A 24,030-nucleotide genomic window follows, 5' to 3' on the forward strand; every position below is an offset into this window, starting at 1 on the left:
TCATTTCAGTAAATGGAAACTCTTTCTACAACTGCTCAGGCCAAAACCTTGGTATTATCCTTGATTCCTCTCTTTCTCTCACATCCCACATTTCGTCCGTAAAGCAACTCAGTTGACTTGGTCTTCAAAAGAAATCCAAGAACCTGCTCATTCCTCATCATTTCCATCACTTCTAGCTTCAAGCCTCTTCTGGTGGGTTAAATAACAGGCCCCTCAAGCACCCAGGTCCTAATCCCTGGAATCTCTGAATGTTATAAGATGTGATTAAACTAAGGGTCTTGAAATTGTCCTGGATGATCTAGGTGGGCCCTTATGTAACAACGAGGGTCCTTACAAGAAGGAGAGGGAGATTTAACTCAAGAGAGAGAAGATGATATGAAGATGGAGCAGAGAAGATGCTACACTGTTAGCCTTGAAGATGGAAGAAGGGGCCATAGCGTGCAACAAGTGCAGCTCAAGAAGTCGGAAAAGGAAAGTAAACATTCTCCCTGAGGGCCTGAGGAGGGACTATGGCTCTTGACCACGACTTAGCTTTGGCCCAGTGAAACCCATTTCAGGCTTCTGGCTTCCAGAAATGAAAGAAAATAAATGTGTGTAGTTTTAAGCTACCAAGTTTGCAGCCACAGAATTTGTCCGTCTCCATCAGCTCCCACTTGGATTGCTCTGGTCTGCTTTTCTCTTGCCTTTTTCCAGTCTATTCCCAACAGCCAGACCAATAAGGTGAAATATCAGTCAAATTATGTGGTTCCTTGGCTCAAAACCCTTCACTTAAATACCACCTTCTCACAGAGACTTCCACTGGCCACACTATTTCAACCTCCAACCCTTTGCATAGAGACCCTCACCCTCCCCACAACCCTCTCAGTCCCCACATCCTAACTCTTCTTCATTTCCCCATTGCATATGTCTCTATCTAACACCTTGTATATTTCCTTGGCTTAACCTTACCTTTGCTCTTTCTCTCTCCCCTATGAAGGTAACCTTCATGAAGGTAGAGAATTTTGTGTTTCATTCATTGCCATGTTCCCGGGTGAAGAGGATCATACATGCTCAATATATACTGTTGAGGAAGAGGATTCCTGCAGAGTCCTCTCTAGGAGCTAGTTAGCTGATCTATTCTTCCACTTTAGGATGTGGAAGGCAGCCCCAATGTACCTAATGGGAACTCTAAGAGACTCCAGGAAGTGACTCTAGAGAGACTTTCAGGTCTCCATGAAAAGCATGGGTAATTTTACTTCTGAAGGTTCCCAAACTTCATCTGATCGGTCAGTGGAATCACCTGGGGAAGATTTACAAACACTAACAGGCCCAGGGATTTTGATACAACGTGTCTACAATCGACCCAAGCCTCTGTCTTTACAAAGCTCCCTAATCCTCCCAAGATGCACCCACTTTGGGATTATTGTCGCTTTTAACAATATAAACAGGGACTTCCCTGGTGGTGCAGGGGATGGAAGAGCTTCTCTGGTAGCTCAGCTGGTAAAGAATCCACATGCAATGCAGGAGACCCCAGTTCAATTCCTGGGTCAGAAAGATCCCCTGGAGAAGGGATAGGTGACTCACTTCAGTACTCTTGGGCTTCCCTGGTGGCTCAGATGGTAAAGAATCTGCCTGCAATGCAGGAGACCTGGGTTCGATTCCTGAGTCAGAAGAAGAAAATGGCATCCCACTCCAGTATTCTTGCCTGGGAAAGCCCATGGACAGAGGAGCTTGGCTACAGTCCATGGGGTCACAAAAAGTTGGACACAACTGAGTGACTCAGCACAGCACAGAGGATGGGAAGCCACCTACCAATATAGGGGACATGGGTTCGATCCCTGGTGCAGGAGGATTCCACCTGCCTCAGGGCGGCTAAGCCTGCATACCACAACTACTGAAGCCCGCCTGCTGCAACTACTGAATCCCACTTGCCCTACAGCCAGTGCTCCCCAACAAGAGAAGCCACTGCAATGAGAAGCCCCATGCACCTTGACCAAGAGTAGCCCCCGCTTGCCACAACTAGAAAAAGCCCTTGTGCAGCAATGATGACCCAGTGCAACCAAAAATAAATAAATAAACACAAATTTACAAAACAATATAGGCAACTGCCTAAGCTGCTAATACCCTGGCTTAGTGTAGGATGAGACTTCCCTGGTGGCTCAGACGGTAAAGCATCTGTCTACAATGCAGGAGACCCGGGTTCGAGCCCTGGGTTGGGAAGATCCCCTGGAGAAGGAAATGGCAACCTACTCCAGTACTATTGCCTGGAAAATCCCATGGACAGAGGAGCCTGGTAGGCTACCATCTATGGGGTTGCAAAGAGTCGGACACGACTGAGGGAGCCTGAGAGTGTAGGATGAAGTCAAAATGAGATAGCTGTGGGATGGGCACTCTGGGAATTCCAGCAAAAATGAGGACATTCCCCCACCCCCATGCCCTAGAGAGATGAGGGCAGACATCTGACCCTAGGAAATAGAGAGTTTCTCAAGCTCTCCCTGCCCATGGAGTCCTGGGATGGCGCTTCTGTTCCAGTTCGAGTGGTCCAATGCCTCCTGTGTCTTCACGGAGACGTCTCTGCTGGTCTTGGTCTTGCCTCGGGGAGGGGAGGTGGGTGGGCAGAGGCATTCTGATTGGCAAGTCCCTCTCCTGACGTGACTGCTGTGACCTCATTCTGCCACCCCTCGGTGAGCAGGATCAGGGTACAGTCTTCTCCCCCGCCTGCAGCAGACAGTGGTCTCTCAGGGTGGCTCTGGCCTGTCCTGTCTCAGAGGTGGGGGTCTGTGCCATTCATCCTGCTTCAACTTCCTGCTCACAGGCTCAGCTTTGATCACATCTTTTCGTCTTCCGGGGTAAAGGCTCCCTGGGGGCAGCAGGGGTAGGGCTGGGGAGAGGAAGTGGGAGGGGGCAGACTCTGCTTCCCCTCCATGTGGGGAATCTGAGGAAAGGGTATGACACATGTTGGGGCAGGAAGCAGCTTGGCCTTGGGAGGGAGAACACTCAGGGCAACTGGGCAGCAGATCTCTTAGAAGGAATGCGGAATTACCATCTTCCCTCAGGAGGCAGAATTTCCAGCCCTGCCCTACTGGGTTCCACGGATACCTGGCCAGGAAGATGCCCTGTGGACTTACTTAGCTGGGAGCTTCCCAGCACCCCAGGGCTGAGCATGACAGATATGGCTTCACCTCTTGGCTCAATCACTATCTAGTGGGAGACATTAAACAAATAATGAATGGTTTCAACTGTATTGCTCTAAAAGATAAGGTGGGTTACTATTAAGTGGTACTACTATTAAAATCTTGTAGTGGCTAATTGTCTTCTGGGTAACTGACAAAAGTTTGGGCCACATCCCACTGTGGAGGCTAAACTCCTCCAACCAAGCTGTTTCCAGGTACTCTTACATTCTTTCATTCAAAAACTTCTCTTGAGTGTATATGGTGAACCGGGCACCATCCCAGTGTTGCCCAATAAGACGGACAAGTTTAGTGTGTCCATAGAACTCACCTACAGTCAGGAGAGATTATAAACAAATAAATATGTGAATAAGAAAACATCAGGTGGAGCTAAGTACAATGTTGAATATAAAACAAAATGACCCTGAAGCCCAAACCTAAATGGCAAGAAGGAGCTAGGCATAGGAATACCTGGGAAAAGAACATTCCCAGTGAGGCCACAGCTAGTGCAAAGGCCCTGAGGTAGGAAAAACTATTCAGACAAGGAAATCAAGTGTAACTGGAGCACAGAGAGGTAGGGGAAGTACAGAAGAATCAGATCATGATACAGATGGGATTTCATTCCAAATGCAAAGAGAAAGCATTAGAGCATTTTAAACAGAGGGCTTGACTTCCTTTAGCAGCAGAATCCAATTTACATTGACTTGCCCAGGCAAGTCTAACTGGTAAGACCCTCTGTGGAATCATTCTGAGATCAGAGTTCGAAATCCTGACCATCTCCCCAGACAGTTCTTCATTCTCAAGGGAGAGGACCTGAGTCTCTTGGGCTCACTTGTACTTGTTCTCCAGATGAGAATATTCAGCGATGAACAGGGGCTACCAGCAGGAAGGGGAAGCAACATTTATCAGGGTACCTGTATGCACCAGGCATAGTACGGGGAGATTTATTTACTAATTCATTTAATCCTTACAACAACCATTTTCTGAGATTTGTGCTTCAGTTTCCACTTTATAGACAGGAAAACTAAGACTCAGTGAGATATAGTAACTAGTCCAAGCTGCACAGCTAGTAAGTGAATTTGAATCCACTCTTGTCTGCTTTAAAGGCTCTTTTTTACCACATCATGCCTAATTTAGATCCATTAAAATAAGTTTTATGTTGTATTGGGGTATAGACAATTAACAATGTTGTGATAGTTTTCAGGTGAACCGCTAAGGGACTCAGCCATACATAAACATGGATCCCTTCCCCTCCAAGTTCCCCTACCATCCAGGCTGCCACATGACATTGAGCAGAGATCCATGTGTTCCAGTAGGTCCTTGATGTTTATCTATTTTAAATATAGCAGTGTGTACATGCCTATCCCAAACTCCCTAACTATCCCTTCTCTCCATCCTTCCACTCCTCCTTTCACCTCACTCTGGGCAACCATAAGCTCGTTCTCGAAGTCTGTGAGTCTGTTTCTGTTTTGTAAATAAATTCTAGATCCATTTTAAGACTTGCAGTTTAGTGACTTGAAATTTTATGGTTTGAAAATACAATCTATCTTTTTTTTTTTTTTTCTCCAGGCTTATAGTGAGTTATGTCCTCAGTTCATTACTCCACATCGCCCCCTAGAGTATGTAATTTTGTGTACTTCTGAGTAGGTTAAACCAGATGTGAGAGCATCCAGCAGAAGCCACGCAATAGGTGAGGGGCATCTGAAACATGCTCCTCCCATTTCAGGCAAGAATCCTCCACCCTTGTTCTGCACCCAGCTTCTCTCTGGAGGGAGGGCTGAGCAGAGGCTAGTGAGGGAATGCATTTTCAGGATGGCTTCCTTAGTGCAAATAAATGAATGACCCTTCCAGGGGATTTCCCAGAGGAACCCCACACCCATTTCCAATCTGCTTGGGGGTGTGGGAAGGCAAGGGATTCCAGACTCAAGTCAAAAGCCTGAAAACCAAAGCAACAGCGCCTTTCACACGAGAACCCTATCTCCCAGGGTAGGGGGTAAGCTGCCTTTCCCTGGGCTGGAAACACGGCATCAGGCTTATCAGTGTGGGGGCCTAATCCCTGGGGTGGAAGTGTCCATCGGGCTTCCTGGCTGGGGCGGGACTGTCTGATAAAAACCATCTGAGCCTGAAAAGCCAAATGTTTGTCTTTGCTCCATTTGTCCTGGAGCCCTGGGATTTCTTCTGGAGTGGCCAGTGCCCCAGGCTCTTCCTCTGTTTATTTTCTTTGGTTGTTTTCCCATAGCTGGTGGCTGTAGGAAGCAGTTAGCCCATGCCTGGTTGGCTGGAAAAATGTAGAACACAGCCAATTAGAGCCAGCCTGTGGAATGCTGGGCTTTGAAAAGTACAAAAAGAAAGAAAAAGAAAAAAATAAAATAAGAAGCTTCCTCATTAGCCCATCTCTGGTGCCTGATGTTCCACCTCCAGGTGTTCATTCCTTTGAGTTAAATATTGACTCTTGCTCATTTAAAATGCAAATACCATTTTCAAGTGGCAAATACATGTAATCATTAAACTGAAATGATTTTGTCTGCTTGCTGAAAAGTCAGAAGCTTCCTAGGCAAAGACCAAGATAAACCTTCTGTTTTCAGCCAAGGAGAACCATCTCCCCTAAAGGTCTTATTCCTACCACCGGATCTTTGGCAGCCTTCTCTCAACCCCTAAAGCCCTTCTCTTTGCACTCACTTAAATCCAGTCCTGCCCATCATTCAAACCCCAGCTCAAGCTGCTGAAAGAAAGTGAAAGTGAAGTCACTCAGTCATGTCCGACTCTTTGCAACCCTATGGACTACACCAGGCTCCTTGGTCCATGGGATTTTCCAGGCAAGAGTACTGGAGTGGGTTGCCATTTCCTTCTCCAGAGGATCTTCCCAACCCAGGGATCAAACCCAGGTCTCCCACATTTTGCAGGCAGACACTTTACTGTCTGAGCCATCAGGGAAGCTGGGCTGCTGGGCTGCTATGAACTACATGTCTTTCTTCCCACCTGTCTGTCTTACCTGCATTAGGGAACTGAACATGTGCGAAGTCCTGCTCTGCTGTTAATAGCTAAGAGGTCTTGGACAAGTCTGGTTTCCCAGGTGGTGCAGTGGTAAGGAATCCGCCTGCCAATGCAGGAAATGAGGGTTCAATCCCTGGGGTCAGGAAGATCCCTTGGAGGAAGAAATGGCAACCAACTCCAGTATTCCTGCCTGGGAAAGCCCATGGACAGAGGAAGCTGGCGGACTGCAGTCTATGGGGTCGCAAAGAGACGGATACCACTGAGCATGCACAAGCGCGCGCACGCTCGTACAAGTCCAGTCCAAGTGAGCCCGGGTTTCCATATCTGTAAATGGACTCCACTTTCAGGCGGGCTCCGGGGGTTAACCAAGATAAGCCATGAGAAACAAGAAGAGTGTTTATTGTGTCTCCCCCATAGAAGGCAAAGCACGTGGTTGGAAACTTGATGCATTCTGTTTTCTTTGTTCTTTCAGCCCTAGAACAGTGTCTGGCACATGACAGGTACTCAATAAATATTTTAAAACCAATGAATAAATAACAGCCAACATTTATTGACTGCTTACTAAGTTCAAGAACTCTTTTAAACTTTCTGTATGTTTCATTTCATGTACTATAATGAACTAATAGAATAAAAACTGTAAGATATTTTTAGCAAGTGCTGCCAGGACAAATAAAGTACTTACATTCATACTGGGCACTCAGGATTAGCTGAAAGATTGATGGAAGGAAAGAACGCCTGAATCAGAATTAATTTGCCAGATTGCCTTCCATTATACTGTAATGGAAAAAGCAGCTGGCAGCATAAGATCACTAGACGATGGGCTTTGTTTGAGGGAGGGGAGGAGGATAAGCGTTTCCTGTCTCACAAATCTGTCATGACTTGACCTTTTAGGCTTTGGCCTTGCCTTCTCACAGATCCTGGTCCAGGCCTGGGTACCTGCTCCCCTGCTGGTGTCAGGATGTGTGTCTGCTGTGTGCTTAGTTGCTCAGCGACTCTTTGTGACTTTGTCGTCTGCAGCCCACCAGGCTCCTCTGTGCATGGGATTCTCCAGGCAAGAATACTGAAGTGGGTAGCCATTCCCTTCTCCAGGGGCTTTTCCTGACCAGGGATCGAACCTGGGTCTCCTGCCTTGCAGGTGGATTCTTTACCACCTGACCCACCAGGGAAGCCCAGCCTCAGGATGCAACACAGCAAAGATCAGGTCTCCTGGGGGGACTATTCTGATAAGATCAGGTCTCCTGGGGGAGACTATTCTGATTAAAAGCTTGGGAATGGGATGGGCTGGGGGGGACTGGGGTCCCCACCTCCAAAAGCGGGTCCAGGAAACTGGATCTTGCTTTCTCTGGGGAATCAAGAATGAAAATGCCAAGTGCCAGACCATGCAGAAGCAACTCTTCTGTGTTCCATGGAGAGAAATGTGATGAATATGTATGGCATTTTCTCTCCACGGAATGTAAGGGGAAGGGGTGTGTCACTGGTCAGAGAAGGTCAGAATTCACTATGGGCTAATGGATCTTTGTGTCTATTGGGAAATGCCCAAGGGATGTGCTTGGGTTGGGGTGCATGGTTGTGTAATTACATTTCTGGATGGAGAGGATAGGTTCAGGCATCCAAATCAAAAGAACGAGCAAGACTGACTCAATGGAGAGTCTGTGAGTGTGCCGAGAGAGGCCTTGGCAGCCCTGTTGTGGGAACAGACTGTTCCAGCTGCTTCGGACTGGGTGGGGACACTGCTGCCCTGTGGCCTCTGGTGAGTGCTCTTTACAGAGGGCAGAGAGGCTCCTATGTTCCCCCCAGACCTGTTTGAATAGTGGCTTCTCCCCTGTTTTGTTTCTGAGGATTCTGGAGATGGCATGGGAAGCTGGAATGCGGAGCAAGGACCTAGGACTTTTCCAAGAAAGCTGGCTCTCTTCCCCACCTTTCTGCCCCATCATTGGCAGATTCAGAGCCTCAGGCTCATGGTCACTGAGCACAGGTCTGCAGCCATCAAGTATCACTCAGGATACCGGGTAATGAAAAGAAATGTGTTCTGATAAAGGGTGGACTAAATGAATGAAACTGGGAGCAGAAGTGGCTCTCACATACCTCACTCCAAGTAATCTCATAGTTAGGAACAGAGATCCCTAAAACAAGCTGCTTCCAGGCAAACTCTGGAGGGTAGAACAGAGGCAGCAGGTAGATGGAGCATGTCCCCACCCCACCACCACCCACCAGGGAAAGCAACTGGAATTCACTCCCCGTGGACAGAAACTCTGAAACATCAGTAGCAGTACAATCAAGAGAGGAGGCTGAGCCCTGCCTGGAGAAGAGATAAGAGACTATACATTTCCCATTCTCGAAGTCAAGGAAACCCTCCCAACTAGAAATCTCCTTAAGAGGTCAAAAGTGGAGTGACGCCAACTACCCACAGGCCTCTTGGGTGAAATCCATCTCGGCTGAGAGATGTGCATAGACATGGAAGGCTCCTGAGATATACCAAATACATACCCAGAACCAGACAGATCGAAATGATTGGCCAAAGGAAACCTGGAAGAAACGTCTCATAAAAGTGAATCAAACTATCACGAGGGCGCAGCTCTCTGAGTCCGCCCATGTGTCTATCCACACGTACCGTGTTCTCCTCCTCCTAATAAATACTTCACTTGTTACACTCCTTGCTGTCTTTGTGGGAATTCTTTTCTGCAGAGTTGAAGAGCTAGGGTCTTGTCTCAGACCGCTGGTCTAGCGGCTAGGATTTGGTGCTCTCATCTCCGAGACCCAGCCTCAGTCTCTGGGCAGGAACCGAAACCCTGTTTCAAGCCACTGCAGGCTGAGGCCACCTGAGATCAGAGCTTTCTATTGGAATCACCAGGGCTCACCCTGGACCAGTCTTGAAAGAAAGACCTTTCCTTCCTAGACCGTGAGCTCCAACCTTCCCCCAGTAGGGACAGTGGGATAAACCACTGAGCTGCTAGCTAGTTTCATGCTCCCCGTGTCCACCTTTGTCCAATCCCCACCCTATTTTATCAGAGAACCAGAGCCTTTACGAAAGGAATTTGCAGGGCAGAAAGCAGAACGTTTTGAAGTCACTGGCTTTAAACACACTGACGACATGTTTCTTGAGGTCCTGAGGAGGGAAGAGACAATAGGGGCGCTAGCTTCCAAGGAGAAAGAAGAGGTTCCATTGCCCCCTGCTCCTTCCACACTAGAAGAAGCTAGAGATCTGTGAAGCCCACCCCCTGCCCTAAGGGCAAAGCCTCAGAAGAAGACAGGGGCAGGATCATAGGTGGGTGGTGTCCAGCACGGGGCTTCCAGACTCAGTCAGGAGTCCCATTCCCCAGGTGGGCAGAGGGGAGGGCCACCCACCTCAAGGTCCTGAGAGGGAAGATGTGTGTGGCAACCCCGATGAAGAGATGCTCGTGTTCGGAGCCCACAAGAGCCTCTCAGGTTCTGCTGGTCAGCAATGACTGAGACCTATTTCCCATCATCCCTGGGGATAGTGATTTGGAGTTGAATTTTCATTAGGTATGAATAAATTACATGTGATATTTCTGGCACACCTCTGTTGTGGCCTGAGAGTCACACTCATTATGTAAGGAAACAGCTCCATGTTTTTTTCTGTTCAGATGGCATGATTCTAAGGATCCCACAGAGTTTCGTGGGTGCTTGAGGGTGGGGAGGTTAGCATTCCAGGCTCTAGAAAATCCTCTGGAGTGAGCCCTGAGGGTCTGCTTCATCCAATCGCCCTTCTGCTCGTGCTGTGGATGGGCATTCTCAGCCCCTTCAGCTGCACAGACGTGGGGTCCCCACTTGGTCTGGATCTGCTGCACCTCTGGGAGTAGCCAGGCTGGGTGTCCGATCCCCAGGGTGCCGGTCAGGTGGGAAGATGACTGAATAAATGAGCGTCAAGTCCACCCCCACTGCCACAGCCCCAGTACATCAACAGCTTTCGGTTTCTCAATTTTTCTCTTTTAATCAACACATTCCCTTTCTGGTTGGTCCCACTTCAGTATCAGGGACCAACCGGAAGAGGAGTGACCTGGGGCTCTTTTCCCTGGTCTCTATAAGTCAGACCTGACAAGGTCAGGAGCAGCCGTTTGGGAAAGAATCTAGAGGCCCTGCAGTCAGCACAGAGGGGCTGGCTGTGCTTTAAGGGCCCCTAGTTGTGTCCGTTTCAGGCTCCAGAAAGCCTGTGTCTGCCCTTGAGAGGCACACATCACAAGTCACATGCAGCAAGGAGGCCCCTGAGACGTCCTGCTCACGTGCTGGCCCTTCAGGCTGCTGCCCTGTCACTTTATCCCTGTAAATCCCCTCCCTGGCTGCCAGGGCCTCCCTGTGGGAAGGGGCCTCAGGCTACTGCCCGGATTTGCCTGGATTCTTGAAAGAGCTTTGCTGAAATCTTGTACAGAACTTCGCCTGCATTACTTTTTCCTTTCAAAGCAGCTTGCAAAGTAGAGAGGAAAGTAAAAGTTAATTAAGCCACTTAATCCAGAATTGAAAAGAGGTTTAAAATTTCACCTGCAAGAAATTGTTCAGGCGTGGAGAGGAAAGGGCTTACATAGTATAACTCGTTTCCCCTGAAACTCTCCCTCCTTGCTTGGTTATCCCACAGCGTGTTAGCATTTATGCCCTTCACCTTGAACGTCTCTGTGTTTATTGATGTGTCTATTTAGGCAGATTGACTTATTAACAGTTGTATGTCACTGTGTGTCAGGTGCTAGGCTGGGCACTTTACATGGACAATCTCATTTAATTCTTCCCAAACCCTATGAAAGGGTTACTATTACGATGGCCATTTTTGAGATGGGAAAAGCTGATGCTTGTAATATATCTTGTCACGAGCTGTGCTGGAGCAGAACTAAGATCTTGAGTTTCACCCTGAAGGTTGTCTCTTTCTCTTCAGAGACATAAAGTGAAAGTGAAAGTGAAGTCGCTCAGTCGTGTCTGACTCTTTGCGACCCCATGGACTGTAGCTTATCAGGCTCCTCCATCCATGGGATTTTCCAGGCAAGAGTGCTGGAGTGGATTGCCATTTCCTTCTCCAGGGGATCTTCCCGACCCAGGAATCGAACTTGGGTCTCCTGCATTGCAGGCAGACGCTTTACCGTCTGAGCCACCAGGGAAGCCTCAGAGACGTATATGTACATGAAAAAATTTCATAAGCTGACATCTCGCCACCTAATACTTCTGGGCAGAGACTGTATTGTATATTGCTTTTAAAATCTCAGAATGCTACAGATAACATTCTTTAGGTTTAAAAAAACAACCAAGGCTCAAAGGAGTTGAGTGATTTGCATGGGGTCACACAGTAAGTAATCAAAAAAATGTACTAGGTCTAGAATATCTGCCAGGAGAAACCCACTTTCAAAGGGCCATAGGCTTGGGAGCGAGCATGAGGTCTGACTATCAGATGAATGAATTCGTGAAAGAACAAAAATGAATGTATGTCTAAAGGATGAGGAACTTATGAATTAGCTAGTTTAAGACCATCTCGGCCAGATCTGGTAACAACTTGTCCACTGAGCTTCTAAATGGTATAAGTTTCAATTCCCGGTTCCCTAAATCCCAAGTCAATTGCCAGAAGGATCCTACTGACCTTTTATCATTAACTTCTCCCCTCTTGACACTTTTTCTCTTGTTAAGGAAATTCTAGGATGGTATTTACCACCTCTTCAAAAAGAATCAAAGGGAAAAAAAGCACATAATAATTTCAAAAGGGCAAAGGCTTTTTTTTTTTTTTTTTTAAAGACCTCTCTCCCCCACCTCTCCCCACCAGCACACATACTCTAAGTGCTGTTTGGCGAAGGCATTCTATGACTCAGATTGCTTTTTTCCCAGGGGCTTTCCAGGAGCAAGCATGAGGGGGAGTGAGTGTAAAAATACAGGAGGAGATAAAGCTTGGGGGTAGTGAGAATTTTTTTCCATCATGATGTGAACGGATTGCCCTCCCGGGAGCTCACGGGAGATGGGAGACTCAAGCTGGGGAGGGAGGCTGGGTGGGGAGGGAAGACCAGGGGTCAGAGTCGAGTGCCCCTCCCCATCTTGCCCCACACCAGCTGTGCGCAGGCCATAACCCTGCTACTCACATCTGCCTCGTTCCACAGTCCTGGGATGCAGAAGGACTCCAGAAGGTCACTGCCACACAGCAGCAAGATCCGCAGCTCTGAGGAGGGGGGACAAAGTTAGCAAAAGGAGAGGGAAGCGTTCAAATCTCAGCCTTCTTCCTCCGACCAGCACAGAAGCTCCAGAGCCCACTTCTAGCAGGCACCACGCTGCTGCTGCACTGAAACCTCTGCTCACCCCTCCCCCGGGCTCATTTACAGACCACTCTCACTCCCTGCAGGAGGAACCTCTCTCCTACGGAATGGAGCAGAGAGTAACTGTCCTGGTTTGCTGGGACTGAAGGATTTCCGGGATGGGTTTCATGCTAAACCAGGATGGCTGGTCACCCATGGTCTAAGGCAGCTACACGCCTTGTGTGAGGTCTAAGAGGCTCTCTTTTTTGCTCTATATCAAACCAAAGTGCCCGTGGAGTTTGGCTTCTCTGCTGCTGGGCATCCTCTGGGGTTTGTCTTCCATCACAAGCATGGCGTGATGGGGGCAGGGGACATGGCGTGCACCCTCAATTCACCAGCTGGCTCAGCTCATCACATGTCTTGCCTGTACGTGGCCACTGTCCTCAGCAAAGGGCTTGAGAAGTGAGTCTGCCCCCACCTTCCCAACTCCCAGGCACATTTCCAGCTTATCACTTGTTTTTCTTCCCTCATTAAGCCCGGTCTGAATTATCCCAACGAGGCCACTGTCGCTTAAAACAGGCAGCAAACTGACTGGGGCATGAAAACTGAGCAACGGGGGTGGAAAAGAATCCTGGGATTCTCAGAATCACGTGGGGAGAGACCTCCACCTGGATTGAGATTCAGGTGATGTGTTTGGTTCCCAGGTACTTTCCCCAGGCTCTTTCATCAGGTGCTGTGCTTAGCTGCTCAGTCGTGTCCGACTCTTTGCGACCCCATGGACTGTAGCCCACCAGGCTCCTCTGTCCATGGGATTCTCCAGGCAAGAATACCGGAGTGGGTTGCCATGCTCTCCTCCAGGGAATCTTTGCCAACCCAGGGATCAAACCCAGGTCTCCCTCATTGCAGGAGGATTCTTTACGGTCTGAGCCACCAAGCTCTATCATCAAGGCCTGTGACTGTGGGCATCCTGTCGGAACCAGTGACACAGCCCTAGTCTGAGCCTCCAGAGATCGCTGCCACCCTGGCCCCAGCTCTGCCCTCCTCAGACCCTGTAGCTAGCCCAGGGACCTGCCGAGGACTTTCAGGTGGTGAGCTCGCCCCGGGTGCAGGCTCAGTGGGAGACTGCTGGGCTGAAGAAAGACAGGGTCAACATCTCAGTCCCAGGTCAGCACAGCTCCTCCTCAGGAAGTCCCCTGCAGCACCGGGGTCTTAACACCTAAATATTCCTGCAGCCTCCCACCTCCCCCTCCCCTGTCACACTGTCACCTAATGTTCTGTTTACATCCAGGGAACTTAATAGATCTTTATATACCCAGGGCCTAGCAGAGTGACCTGCGCACAGTAGGTGCTCAGGATGTGTTGAATGATCGAAAGACAGAGAGGCTGGCCACAGAGGCCATGCGGGCAGGCTGTCTCAGAGCCTTCTGGGTACCCCAGGATGGCAGGGCCAGATGGTGACTGTGGCCTTGGCTCTGGCAGCATGGAGGCCCTGGTCATAGTCCGCCTCCAGGATGGCCGAGAGGAGCCAGACTGGGCTGACTCTGGGGTTCCTGATGCTCCCTGTCCCCTGCTCGGAGTCAGAGCCACCCAAAGTTCCAGGTCAGCTCTGTTGAAAGGCTGCAGCTTTATAACCGTGGGCCTAAACCTCTGGTTTGGAGGCCACGTCCAGGAGACATGTTGGCCCTCAGCTTTTTCTACATCAGTGGTTCTCAACCGGGGGCGTCTCCGGTCAGGAGACGTTGTTTTGGTCGTCAAGGCTGGAGAGAGAGGTGTGCTACCGGCACCTAGTGCTGGGAAGGCAGGAACGCTGCTCAAAAGTCCACACGGCACACAGCCAGCCCCCACACCTCAGGGTTACGCCTGTTTCCTATGACAACGGTGGTGTGGTTGAGAAACCCGGCTCTGCAGCCAGGGAAATGAATCTCTTTTCAATTCCGGATCCAGAGACTCACTTTCTCACTCGAGTATAACGTAAGATTATTTTTAAAGCCAAAGCAGAGCAAGTTAAAGCGTGGCGGGGGGCGGGGGGGAGGGGGGGTTCACCTTTGCTTGCAGCACAGGAACGGATGGATTTGTCACAGACCAGAGGCCCCGGCAGGGCTTGGGAATCCCATGTGTGGCCGCTGGAGGGCAGCAGTGGATTCCCTGGTTTACCCTAGCTCACGTTCTCAGCCTGCAAGTCTGGGGCAGGCCTGGTTAACAAAGTGGAAATGGCACCATGGATGCTAACTGAGCTAGGAGAAATGGCTTTTTCCTTCTCGTGAAGCGTGCAAGGGGATTTCAGAAAGAGGAGGTGTGAGCCAAAGGGCCTCACAGGACAGTGGTCTGGGGGCCAGGCTGCTCCTCTGGGTCCCATTTCCTTCCCCAATTCAGGATCCAGGGAGCCAGAGTCAGCCCTCCTCTGTCACACTCTCCTCCCAGGAATCCTGCTTCTGTGAAGTCCCAGGCCCCGAGGCCCTTTCCAGCTCCCATCACACCCTGAGGCAGCCACCACCTGTACCACGCCAGGCCACGAATCCATCCACACAGCTGTGGCCACTCAGCTTTCCTTTCTCTGAGAGAGGGGGTCAGATGGGGCCAAGCTTCACAAGGAATGCTAGGAGCACAGCCACTGCGTTGCCTCTCTGTCCAAGGGGGTACTCCCCAGGCCGCAACCTGATACACGGACCCTGGGTGCTGGGGAGGTGAACGAGGTCCCAGGTGAAGCTGGCTCACATTCTTCCCGGAACAAGGTATGGGAGGAAAATACACACTGGAATACGGTTGAAAGTTTGAAGACTGCTCTGAGCGCGGCTGGTCAAGAAGACTTTGTCCCGAGACAATAGTTCCTGGCCAGGTGCGGAACTGCCAGGCAGGGGGAGTACAAGGCTTTTGGGTGTTTGTGGCTGTGGAACCTGAGGGTGAATGCTCCTGCTGGCTTTGGGGAGCACCCAGAAGTACTCTTTCCTGTGGCCTTCAGACAGCCATGTGCTGGTAAATAAAAACTATTAAAACTTAAGGAATCGAGGAGTTTTTGAGTACTTATCACCTCTGTTTTTAATACAAGGTATTTAACTGCCATGCTTAGCCACTCAGTCATGTCTGACTCTTTGGGACCCCATGGACTGCAGCCAGCCAGGTTCCTCTGTCCGTGGAGATTCTCCAGGTAAGAATACTAGAATGGGTTGCCATGTCCTCCACCAGGGGATCTTCTCAACCCAGGGATAGAACCCAGGTCTCCTGCATCGCAGGTAGATTCTTTACTGTCTGAGCCATCAGGGAAGCCCAAGAATATTGGAGTGGGTAGCCTATCTCTTCTCCAGGGGAACCACATGATCTAGGAATTGAGGGGGTCTCCTGCATTGCAGGTAGTTTCTTTACCAGCTAAGCTACCCAGGAAGCCCATTTAACTGCTACTTAGTATAATTTAATTTTTTTGACTGAGTTTAACAACCAACTGGTAAAATTTCTGAAAATTTTCAAATGGTTCTAGCAGGTCAGTATGAGTCAACTCATGTGCATCACTCCTGGGGATCAGAGGACAAGAGCCAGAAAAGTTCGTAGAAATGATGTCACATCTGCTGGGCCTCCTGGGAGAACCCAGTGCCCAGGGTGCAGCCCTGCCCCTCCCTCCCTAGGAGGGGAGCCTGGAGTATCTTTGCAGCTGGAAGTTGAAGATTGAGCATGCCCGCTGGACACCCAGCTGCCCCCCATCCTAGCACCATGGAGATGACACCCTGGCCCCCTGCCTCCCTTCCTCCTCGACGATCCCATTGGTTCAAGGTTGGAAACTGGAAACCTGAGAAATGGCAGTGTGTGTGTTAGTCACTCAGTCGTGTCTGACTCTTTGCAACCCCATGGACTGTAGCCCACCAGGCTCCTCTGTCCATGGGATTCTCCAGGCAAGAGTACTGGAGTGGGTTGCCATTTCCTTCTCCAAAACGGCATTAGTCGGCCCCAGAGTCAAAAGAACAAGGGCTAGGCCTTCAGCTCTCCTGCAGAGTTGAATTTGGGTTTGTAGGAGAGAGAGACCCAAAGATGGATATTCTCATCCGTGCTGAGTCCTTTGGGGACTTCCAGCTGTCACTGACCCTCCTTGTCACCTGAGACCTGCAGCAGCTCGAGCTCCATTCTTGTCTGTCTGTGCTTTTCCGGCTTCAGACACTTCTGTCTCGAAGCTACTCTGGAACCTTGGGAAAATGTGCTTCCCGGCTTGTTTCCTAGGGCTGCTCAGCACTCATCTCATTTCTAGGGGAGTCACTGCCTTCCCATCCTGACAGCTCTGTGTAACCACCCTCCACCTGCTCTGGCCTGGGGCCTTTACTGCCTTCACACAGTCAGGGTCTTAGTGTCCACCCAAGGCTGTGGGGGAGATCGCAGACATGGCTCCAAGCACTGGACTCCTCCGCTGAGGAAGGTAGGGGATCTTCTGTGGGCACGGTGTTGCGGGCAAGAGAAGAATCTCTGGCTGGCAATGAACTGAACTTCCATGTCTTTTGAATGAGATGAAGACGCTCTAAAGGGGAAACTGCCCACGGACCCCATCCTACCTCCAGGGAAACTGCCGGAGTCCAGTTGGGAGATGGTACAGGTGAGATAACTAAGAACATGCTCTTAGCTTGAGAGCAATTAATTACCCTTCCAAGAGCAGACCCTGCTGCAAACACCCCCCAGGGGTTGCAACCCTCCCCCTCCCCCACTGTACCCTTTGGAGGCAGGAGGCCCCGAATGTTCCCGCTTTTCCAGCCCCACTCACCTATCTCCTCGTACCGCATCACCGTGCCCAGGTTGGCATTCTCATCTAGGGAGGCAAAAGGGAATGCAGAAGCATCAGGGAACCAGCTTCCTGGTACCTGACTCTCAATCTGCCTGAGGGGCTTCTCAGAGGGAGAACACGGGCTGGGATGGGTGGGTGCAAGTAGGGACATCTGAGTAGCATAAATGGAGAGCATGGTCCAGCTTGAAACGGAGAGGGAACACTTCCTCAGGCTCCAGGGCAGGATTCACTGTTCTGGGAATTCAGAACTAGACCGCCTGGCTGGGTAGCCAGTGATGGACACACACGCACTCACGCCGAGTGCCTTCTGTTTCCTTTTGTATTGGAGTGGGCGGACGCTGGCCACAAGACCAGTATCCTCAAACCTAGGGAGGCAGTTGGCAGAGTCACAAGGAGGTGGCCCTCTCTTGTTCAGGGTTACCTGGTTCAGAGAAAAAGCAAAACTGAGTAGGCTGAGATTTTTCATATGGCAGAAGGCAAAGCCCCAGGAAGATGTCAAAGAGACAGAGGCTTTGCCATGGGCGCTGAAGGGGTGCCCCGCATGGGGCCCACGGTATGCACAGCACCACAGAGATGACACCCTGGCCCCCTGCCTCCCTTCCTCCTCGACCATCTCTGTTGGTTCAAGGTTGGAAGTTGGAAACCTGAGAAATGGCAGTAGTTGGCCCCAGAGTCAAAAGAATGAGGGCTAGACCTTCAGCTCTCCTACAGAGTCAAATCTGGGTTTGTAGGAGAAAGAGACCTAAACGTGGGTATTCTCATCCATGCTGAGTCATCCACTTTTTTTCTCCAAAAAAATGGAGAAAATGAAGAAAAGGGCGTGTATGTTCTTAGCCTCTCAGCAGAAGTACTGACATGGGCAGAGCCGAGAGGGCCTGAGAGGGGCCACTGGGCCCCTGAAAACTCTCAGATAGGTGGACACATTCCATGGAAGGAGGGACCAGCACGGCCCAGAGAAGGAAGGTGAGTGCGGGAGATCTCCAGGAGCCTCAGGCCAGGATGATCGCGTCCCCTGGCTCCCGTCACAGATGGGCTCTGCAGGCCCAGTGACATCTTCTGTTCTCTCTCAATCATTGCGCTATAAGTGCTTCAGGCGCAGCATGTGCTGGGGGTGTCTGCTGCATGAAAGAAGGAGGAGAAAAAGAGGGGGGCTGCTCCCTTACCCACAAAGGTGAAACGCTCCACTGGCGGGCGGACACAGCAGATCCGGCTCAGGCTTTCTCCCACCTTTCCCAGGATCTTGGCTATGGGAGAGAGCAAGACAGACAGGGGCAGACAGGGAGGACCACTCGTAACTCACAGTCTCATCAGCCCTGCCTTGGGGCCCTGGAAACTACGGGGCTGCGTGGAGGGGTGGGGATTGGGTCATGGGGGGCAGAAGGAGGGTGGAGAGAAAGAACAGAAAGGTGATGGCCCCATTCCTGCTTCTCATTTCCAGTCCAAGGAACAAGCAATCTGAGCCCTAGATCAGAATCTATTTTCTGGTGGTGTTTATGACAGTGTTGAAAAATTGGAAAATATAGAAGAATGAATATTAAAAGGAAAAGAAGTATCCATAATTCTACTGCTAGTGATAACTACCACTGAAGCAGTCATATATTATTTATTTTCTTCCATTTTTATTATGCATACTATGCGGGTTTATCTTGTTGTTGTTTAGTCACTAAGTCGTGTCCGGCTCTTGCAACTCCACGGACTGAAGCCCACCAGGCTCCTCTGTCCATGGGATTCTCCAGGCAAGAATACTGGCATGGGTGGCCATGCCCCACCCCAGGGGATCTTCCTGACCCAGGGATCGAACCTGAGTCTCCTGCAGGTCCGGCATTGTAGGTGGATTCTTTGCCGATGAGCCACGGGGGAAAGACCTTGGAGCTGTGTAACCTCTGGCAAATCACTTACCTTCTCTGGAACTCTTTTCTTTTTGTAAGTGGGAATATAATATCTATATCACAGAATTACTGCATTAAATGAGAATCTGTGTAATGCACGGAGCACTGTGCAAGCAGGCACTACTAAGTGCTGGGTAAGTGCTGGGGGCCCTTGAAGGGATGACTGAAGCTGGCTGGGGGGCTGGGGGTAGGGGCTGGCAGCAGACTGCCTGGGTTTGACTTCTGTCCCTGCTACTTCCTACCGTGTGACCTCGGCAGGATGCGCAACCTCCTTAGAAAAGGCAGAGGAAAATGTTCCCTTTGGTACCTTTAATTCCCAGTTAAGGCAGTCATATTTATGTTAAAATACATATCATCAACCCCTGTCTCTCTGTCCCTGAATCTGTCTCTATCACTGTGACTATTTCTCTCTGATGCTGTTTCTTACGGGTTCTCAAAGCACGGTCCCTGGACCATCGACTTTTAAAAAATGCAAATTCTCTTCCTTCTCCCAGACCTACTGAATCAAGTTCTGGGACAGTGCTTAGTGATCTGAGTTTTAACAAGAACTCCAGGCGATTCTGAAGTTCGAGAGCCTCTGCTCTACACCAGCGTTTCCCTACCTGCGGTGGGCTTGCTGGGCGCGTTGTTGTTCTGGTAGATGGGTTGGGAGGTCTCATTTCGGGGCTGTCCGATCACAGGTGTCATGGAGGGTGTGTTGACGTTGGAGAGGATGCAGCCAGTCACCCGCTGCAGGGAGGAAGAAGAGCACAGTCAGTGACGTCTTTTCCAGTTATCCCCAAACACTCATCTGCTTGGCCATCATGGTGACGTGTCCCAGAGCTGAGACAGTGGACTGGGGGAGGGTTCTAGACCCTAGCTGTGCCCTAGACTACACTAGGCTGGTAAGAGGCGAGATGACTCCCTGGGAAATGCACTGGATGTGTTGTTGAACAGACCTGGGTTCAAGTTTGAGTTCTGTCCCCTTCTGGCTGCGTGACCTTGGATAGTTAACTTACCTGGTCTTGAACCTTAGCTTGAATGCCTCACTGACAGCGCAACAAGAGCCATCTCTCTGGGTTGTGGCGGGCTTACACGAGCGACCATACATGGAGCGCCTTTAGAACATCTGGCACATGGCAGAAACGCGCATGTTGTGACTTTCCGTAGAATGCGTGTGCCTTTCCCGCCTGCTTCATGGGACTCAAAATGAGGTCATGTCTGCAGAAGGGCTGTGCAAGCTCGGGAAAGGTCACACAAACACCAGGCGCTATCACCACCTGCTGCCTCTCCAGGCCAGAGATGCCAGTGACAGGGCCAGGCCGGGGATCGGTGCCAGGCCAGAGATGCCAGCGACAGGGCCAGGCTAGGGAGCGGTGCTGGGCGGAGCAGGATGCCTGCGCTGCAGGAAGGGGGAGGCGGGGCTCTGGGAACTCTGCGCCTGCTCAGAGTGTAAATACACATTCCAGAGCCAAACGGAAATGCTCTGTGTATTATCCATTGTGCTGTGTTATCTGGCCTGCTGCTTCTCTTAGAGCCACAGCAAACACAGAGCTGATAACGCAGCATTCTTCACAGCTGACCCAGAAACAACCCCCCACCCACCCCTAGCCTTGGCCCGTGGAGGGTGGAAGAGCAGCTTCTGGGCCACAGAAAAACAAAGGATGAATTTTCAATCTGCTGAGCTTCACAGGGCTGTTGCTTATTCAAAGTCCCTTCCCTGAGAGCCAGCTTCTCCTCATCCCTGGCCCACCCCCCTTTCTGGATTACTGAGTCCCTCTGCTGGAGGGCTTCCCGGCGGCTCAAGGGTAAAGAATCCACCTGCCAAGAAAGAGATGCAGGTTTGACCCCTGGGTTGGGAAGATCCTCTGGAGGAGGAAATGGCAACCCACTCCAGCATTCTTGCCTGGGACATCCCATGGACAGAGGAGCCTGGCGGTCTGTTACAGTCCACGGGGTTGGAACGAGTCGGACATGACTGAGCACACAGGCTGCCAAGGGACCCCCAGGTCCCAGGGCTGGGGTGACCCTCCAAAGGCATCTTCCACATGCCACCCTGGAGGCAGAGCGGCACATGAGTCTTTCTGAGCCCTGGAAGGGCAGGCGTTGATCTTGTGGGCTGACTTGTCACTTCTGCAATGGAAGACGGGCACGACAGTATCCTGCTCCATCTGGGAGCCAGCCGAGGTTGGGGACCACGGGATCATCTCAGCCTGCTTTGTGGGATTCTCTGGCCGGCTGTGGCTGGTCGAGTGGAAGGGATAGCTTGCCTCCCTTTTATTATGATTTCACCTCCAGAAAAGAAAAACGCCACCTTCTCAGTCTGGGAGCCGAGGAATGTCTTCCTCTTGCAGCACGCATCATTAGTCCCATTCGACTTGTTCTGCACTGGAGAAGAAATGTGCTGGCCACCTGCCCCACTCTGCCCTCCAGAGGCTCCCACATTCACACAGCCTTGCCTCGCCTATTAAGCCCCGTGTCTATCTCTCTGACAGGTCCACTTTCCATGCCAGGAACCCTGGCCTGATGCTGGGATCAGGGAGACTGAGAGTTACCAGCAGCTCCAAGCTCCCACTCCTGCGCCAAGGCGGGGGGCCATCAGAACTGACATTCTCTGCTGGCTTGTAACCATCACTCAACAGCTGTGGCTCCTGGCCAAGCATCTCAGGCCCAGACTGATGCCTCTGGGCATGAGTAACAGAGGGAGGGCTCGGGAAGCCCAGACTTTTAGACAGCAGAACAGCAGTCAGGGTGTCTGGCTGGGCAGAGCCAGGGCTCAGGAATGCCTGCAGGGTCCCTGATTCCTCACTCCATCATGCAGCCCGAGGCTCCCAGTGACTGAAAGGAGCGCAGCCCCCCAGCAGCGCCCCCAGCTGACCCATAGTGTGAGAAATAAGCTTCTGTGAAGCCACTGAGATCTGAAGGATATTTGTGTATCTTAGCCTGCCCTGACGGATACATCCTTATACAGTAAGACAGGACGTCTTTTATTACTGCTGTTGTTGAGACCGGCCCAGAGGAGCAGGTCAGGGCCACCTTGTCCTGTCAAGGGGACTCAGGATGTCTTAGAAGGGTTCTCAAAGCAGAGAGAAGGGGGTTGGGTTTTCTTCAGCTTAATAGATGAAGCACCAGCCAGCTTGTCCTTTCTACTCCTCTCGCTCTTAACTCCCTGGATGGTCTGGAGTCCCAGGTCCACGTCTGTTCAAATAAAGCAGGTAGAGTCGGGGTAGGGGGATGGTTGAGGCCGCTGAGAGCTCCCCAAGGAGAAGATTCTGACCGTGAACACAGATGGAGTGGGGCGCTCCCTGTGTCAGGATGATCCACTCTGATCACAGTTTGGGGCGGGGGGAGGGCCCTGCATCAGGACCAGTGGAGGCGAGCAGGAAGCCCTGTGTCTTGTCTCCGTGGGCCGGGCTTCTTGCCATCAATGGCACTGCTTTTCACCCTGTCACGGTAGAGCTGATGGGTTGGCATCCGTCTGTGAAGGGTACTTTCTGCACATTCCGACTGGTGCTGTTGGCTGGCGTGGAACCCGTGCTTACCTAGCAACCAGCTCTTTGGTCGCTGAACCCGGCCATAAGCCCTGGGCAGCTGTCAGGGTGGGCGAGGCAGTCACTGTGGGTCCTAAGATACTCTGGTTCACCTCTCTGCCCTTCCTGGTTGTTGTTGTTTGGGCACTAAGTCGTGTCCGACTCTTTGTGACCCTATGGACTTTCGTCCCCCAGGATCCTCTGGTGGGTTCATGGGATTCCCCAGGCAAGAATATTGGACTGGTTTGCCATTTCCTCCTCCAGGGGATCTTCCCCACCCAGGACTCGAACCCCTGTCTCTTGCATTGGCAGGCAGATTCTTTAGCACTGAGCCAAGACGGAAGCCCATGCTTCCTTTTACCCACAAATAAATCAGAGGTGAGAACACACTGTCTGTGCGTGGACTCCTGTGAGGAGGAAAGAGTGTGCCTGATGTACAACGCCTGCAGGAATGCAGTACTGCAGCCCTGGCAAGCACGAGGCAAGGGGACTGCCGGGTCCTCCAGAGGTGCGGTGGGAGGACCTGGCCCCTTGTGCCTCCACCCAGCGCTCCTTTCTCCTCCTTCTCTTATCACTTTGTGAAGTTTCCCAGCTGCAGGGTTTCTGAATCCGGCCTTGAACTTGCTGCCGGGAGATGAAAGCTGCCCCCAGTCATATTCAGGAGGAGTTCAAGGCAGGGAGCAGGCTCTGGGGCTGTTCTGGGTTCCCAGTCTCACTGCCCTCCTGGATGCTGCTCAGAGCTGGTCTCCCCACGGCTGGCGGAGAAGCCGGGAACACCTGGGGCAGTCTGCCTTTCCCAGGCTGCCAGGCCTCTGTGGGCCCCCGGCCCAGAGCCCGGCCCAGCTCACCTTCATGAGGTCCCGATGGTGTTCGAGGACGCTGCAGGTCGTCTGCCAGGTGTCCTGGTAGCACTCCCACGGGTCCACCCTGACGATCGGAAAGACAAACTTCCCTTGGCTTCCATTCTCACACTCTTCGCTTACAGGTTCCTTCCAAAGGCAGAGCTCAAAAAGCTTACACAGAGTTGGTCATATCGTGCACTTAGATCTCAAATCAAATAAAACATGAGCTTGAAATACCTTCCTGAGCCTCAGTTTCCCCTCTGTAAAATGAGAGGAAAATGCTACAGGCTTACATGAACTGATGCTGGCACTGGTCTGGCTGGGTTTAATACCAGCACTAGACCCTCCCAACTGTGGGGCTTTGCGTGATTTTGGGTGCTCACTTTCCCCATTTGTAAAATGAGAATAACAATAATAACTCTCCTGTGGAGTTATTAAAAGGGGTCAGTGAGTTGTACATGCAGAGTGCTTAGAATAGCATCTTGCTCCCATTCTGGGGAATTCTCTTCTGGACCTTATCGGATTCTGATAAGAATGAAACTAGCCACGCCCTTATCAAGTGGTGACTGCAGGTACCTGAACTGGGGAAACTGCCCGTGTCGGCTCCTGCGTGCGGTGGGATGCGTGGTGGGCATGGAGGTGGGTGCGGCAGCCACACTGGAAGGCACCGTCCCCA

The 24,030-nt window shown here is 51.1% G+C and overlaps 1 protein-coding gene across 6 annotated transcripts in view; it reads right to left on the reverse strand.

Annotated features, from left to right (window-relative positions):
- The window catches only part of NMNAT2 (nicotinamide nucleotide adenylyltransferase 2), a 221,166-nt gene that overhangs the window by 13,769 nt on the left and 183,367 nt on the right, over positions 1-24,030 (reverse strand). For all 6 annotated transcript variants that reach the window (XM_027975948.3, XM_042229192.2, XM_042229190.2 and 3 more), the window contains 5 exons: positions 23,361-23,439; positions 19,606-19,732; positions 18,278-18,358; positions 17,094-17,138; positions 12,209-12,285 (listed from right to left, as the gene is read on the reverse strand). In XM_027975948.3, the coding sequence (XP_027831749.1) occupies positions 12,209-12,285; positions 17,094-17,138; positions 18,278-18,358; positions 19,606-19,732; positions 23,361-23,439 (409 nt within the window). The remainder of the gene's footprint in view (positions 1-12,208; positions 12,286-17,093; positions 17,139-18,277; positions 18,359-19,605; positions 19,733-23,360; positions 23,440-24,030) is intronic.

This window comes from Ovis aries, chromosome 12, assembly GCF_016772045.2.
Source record: "Ovis aries strain OAR_USU_Benz2616 breed Rambouillet chromosome 12, ARS-UI_Ramb_v3.0, whole genome shotgun sequence".
NCBI lineage: Eukaryota > Metazoa > Chordata > Mammalia > Artiodactyla > Bovidae > Ovis > Ovis aries.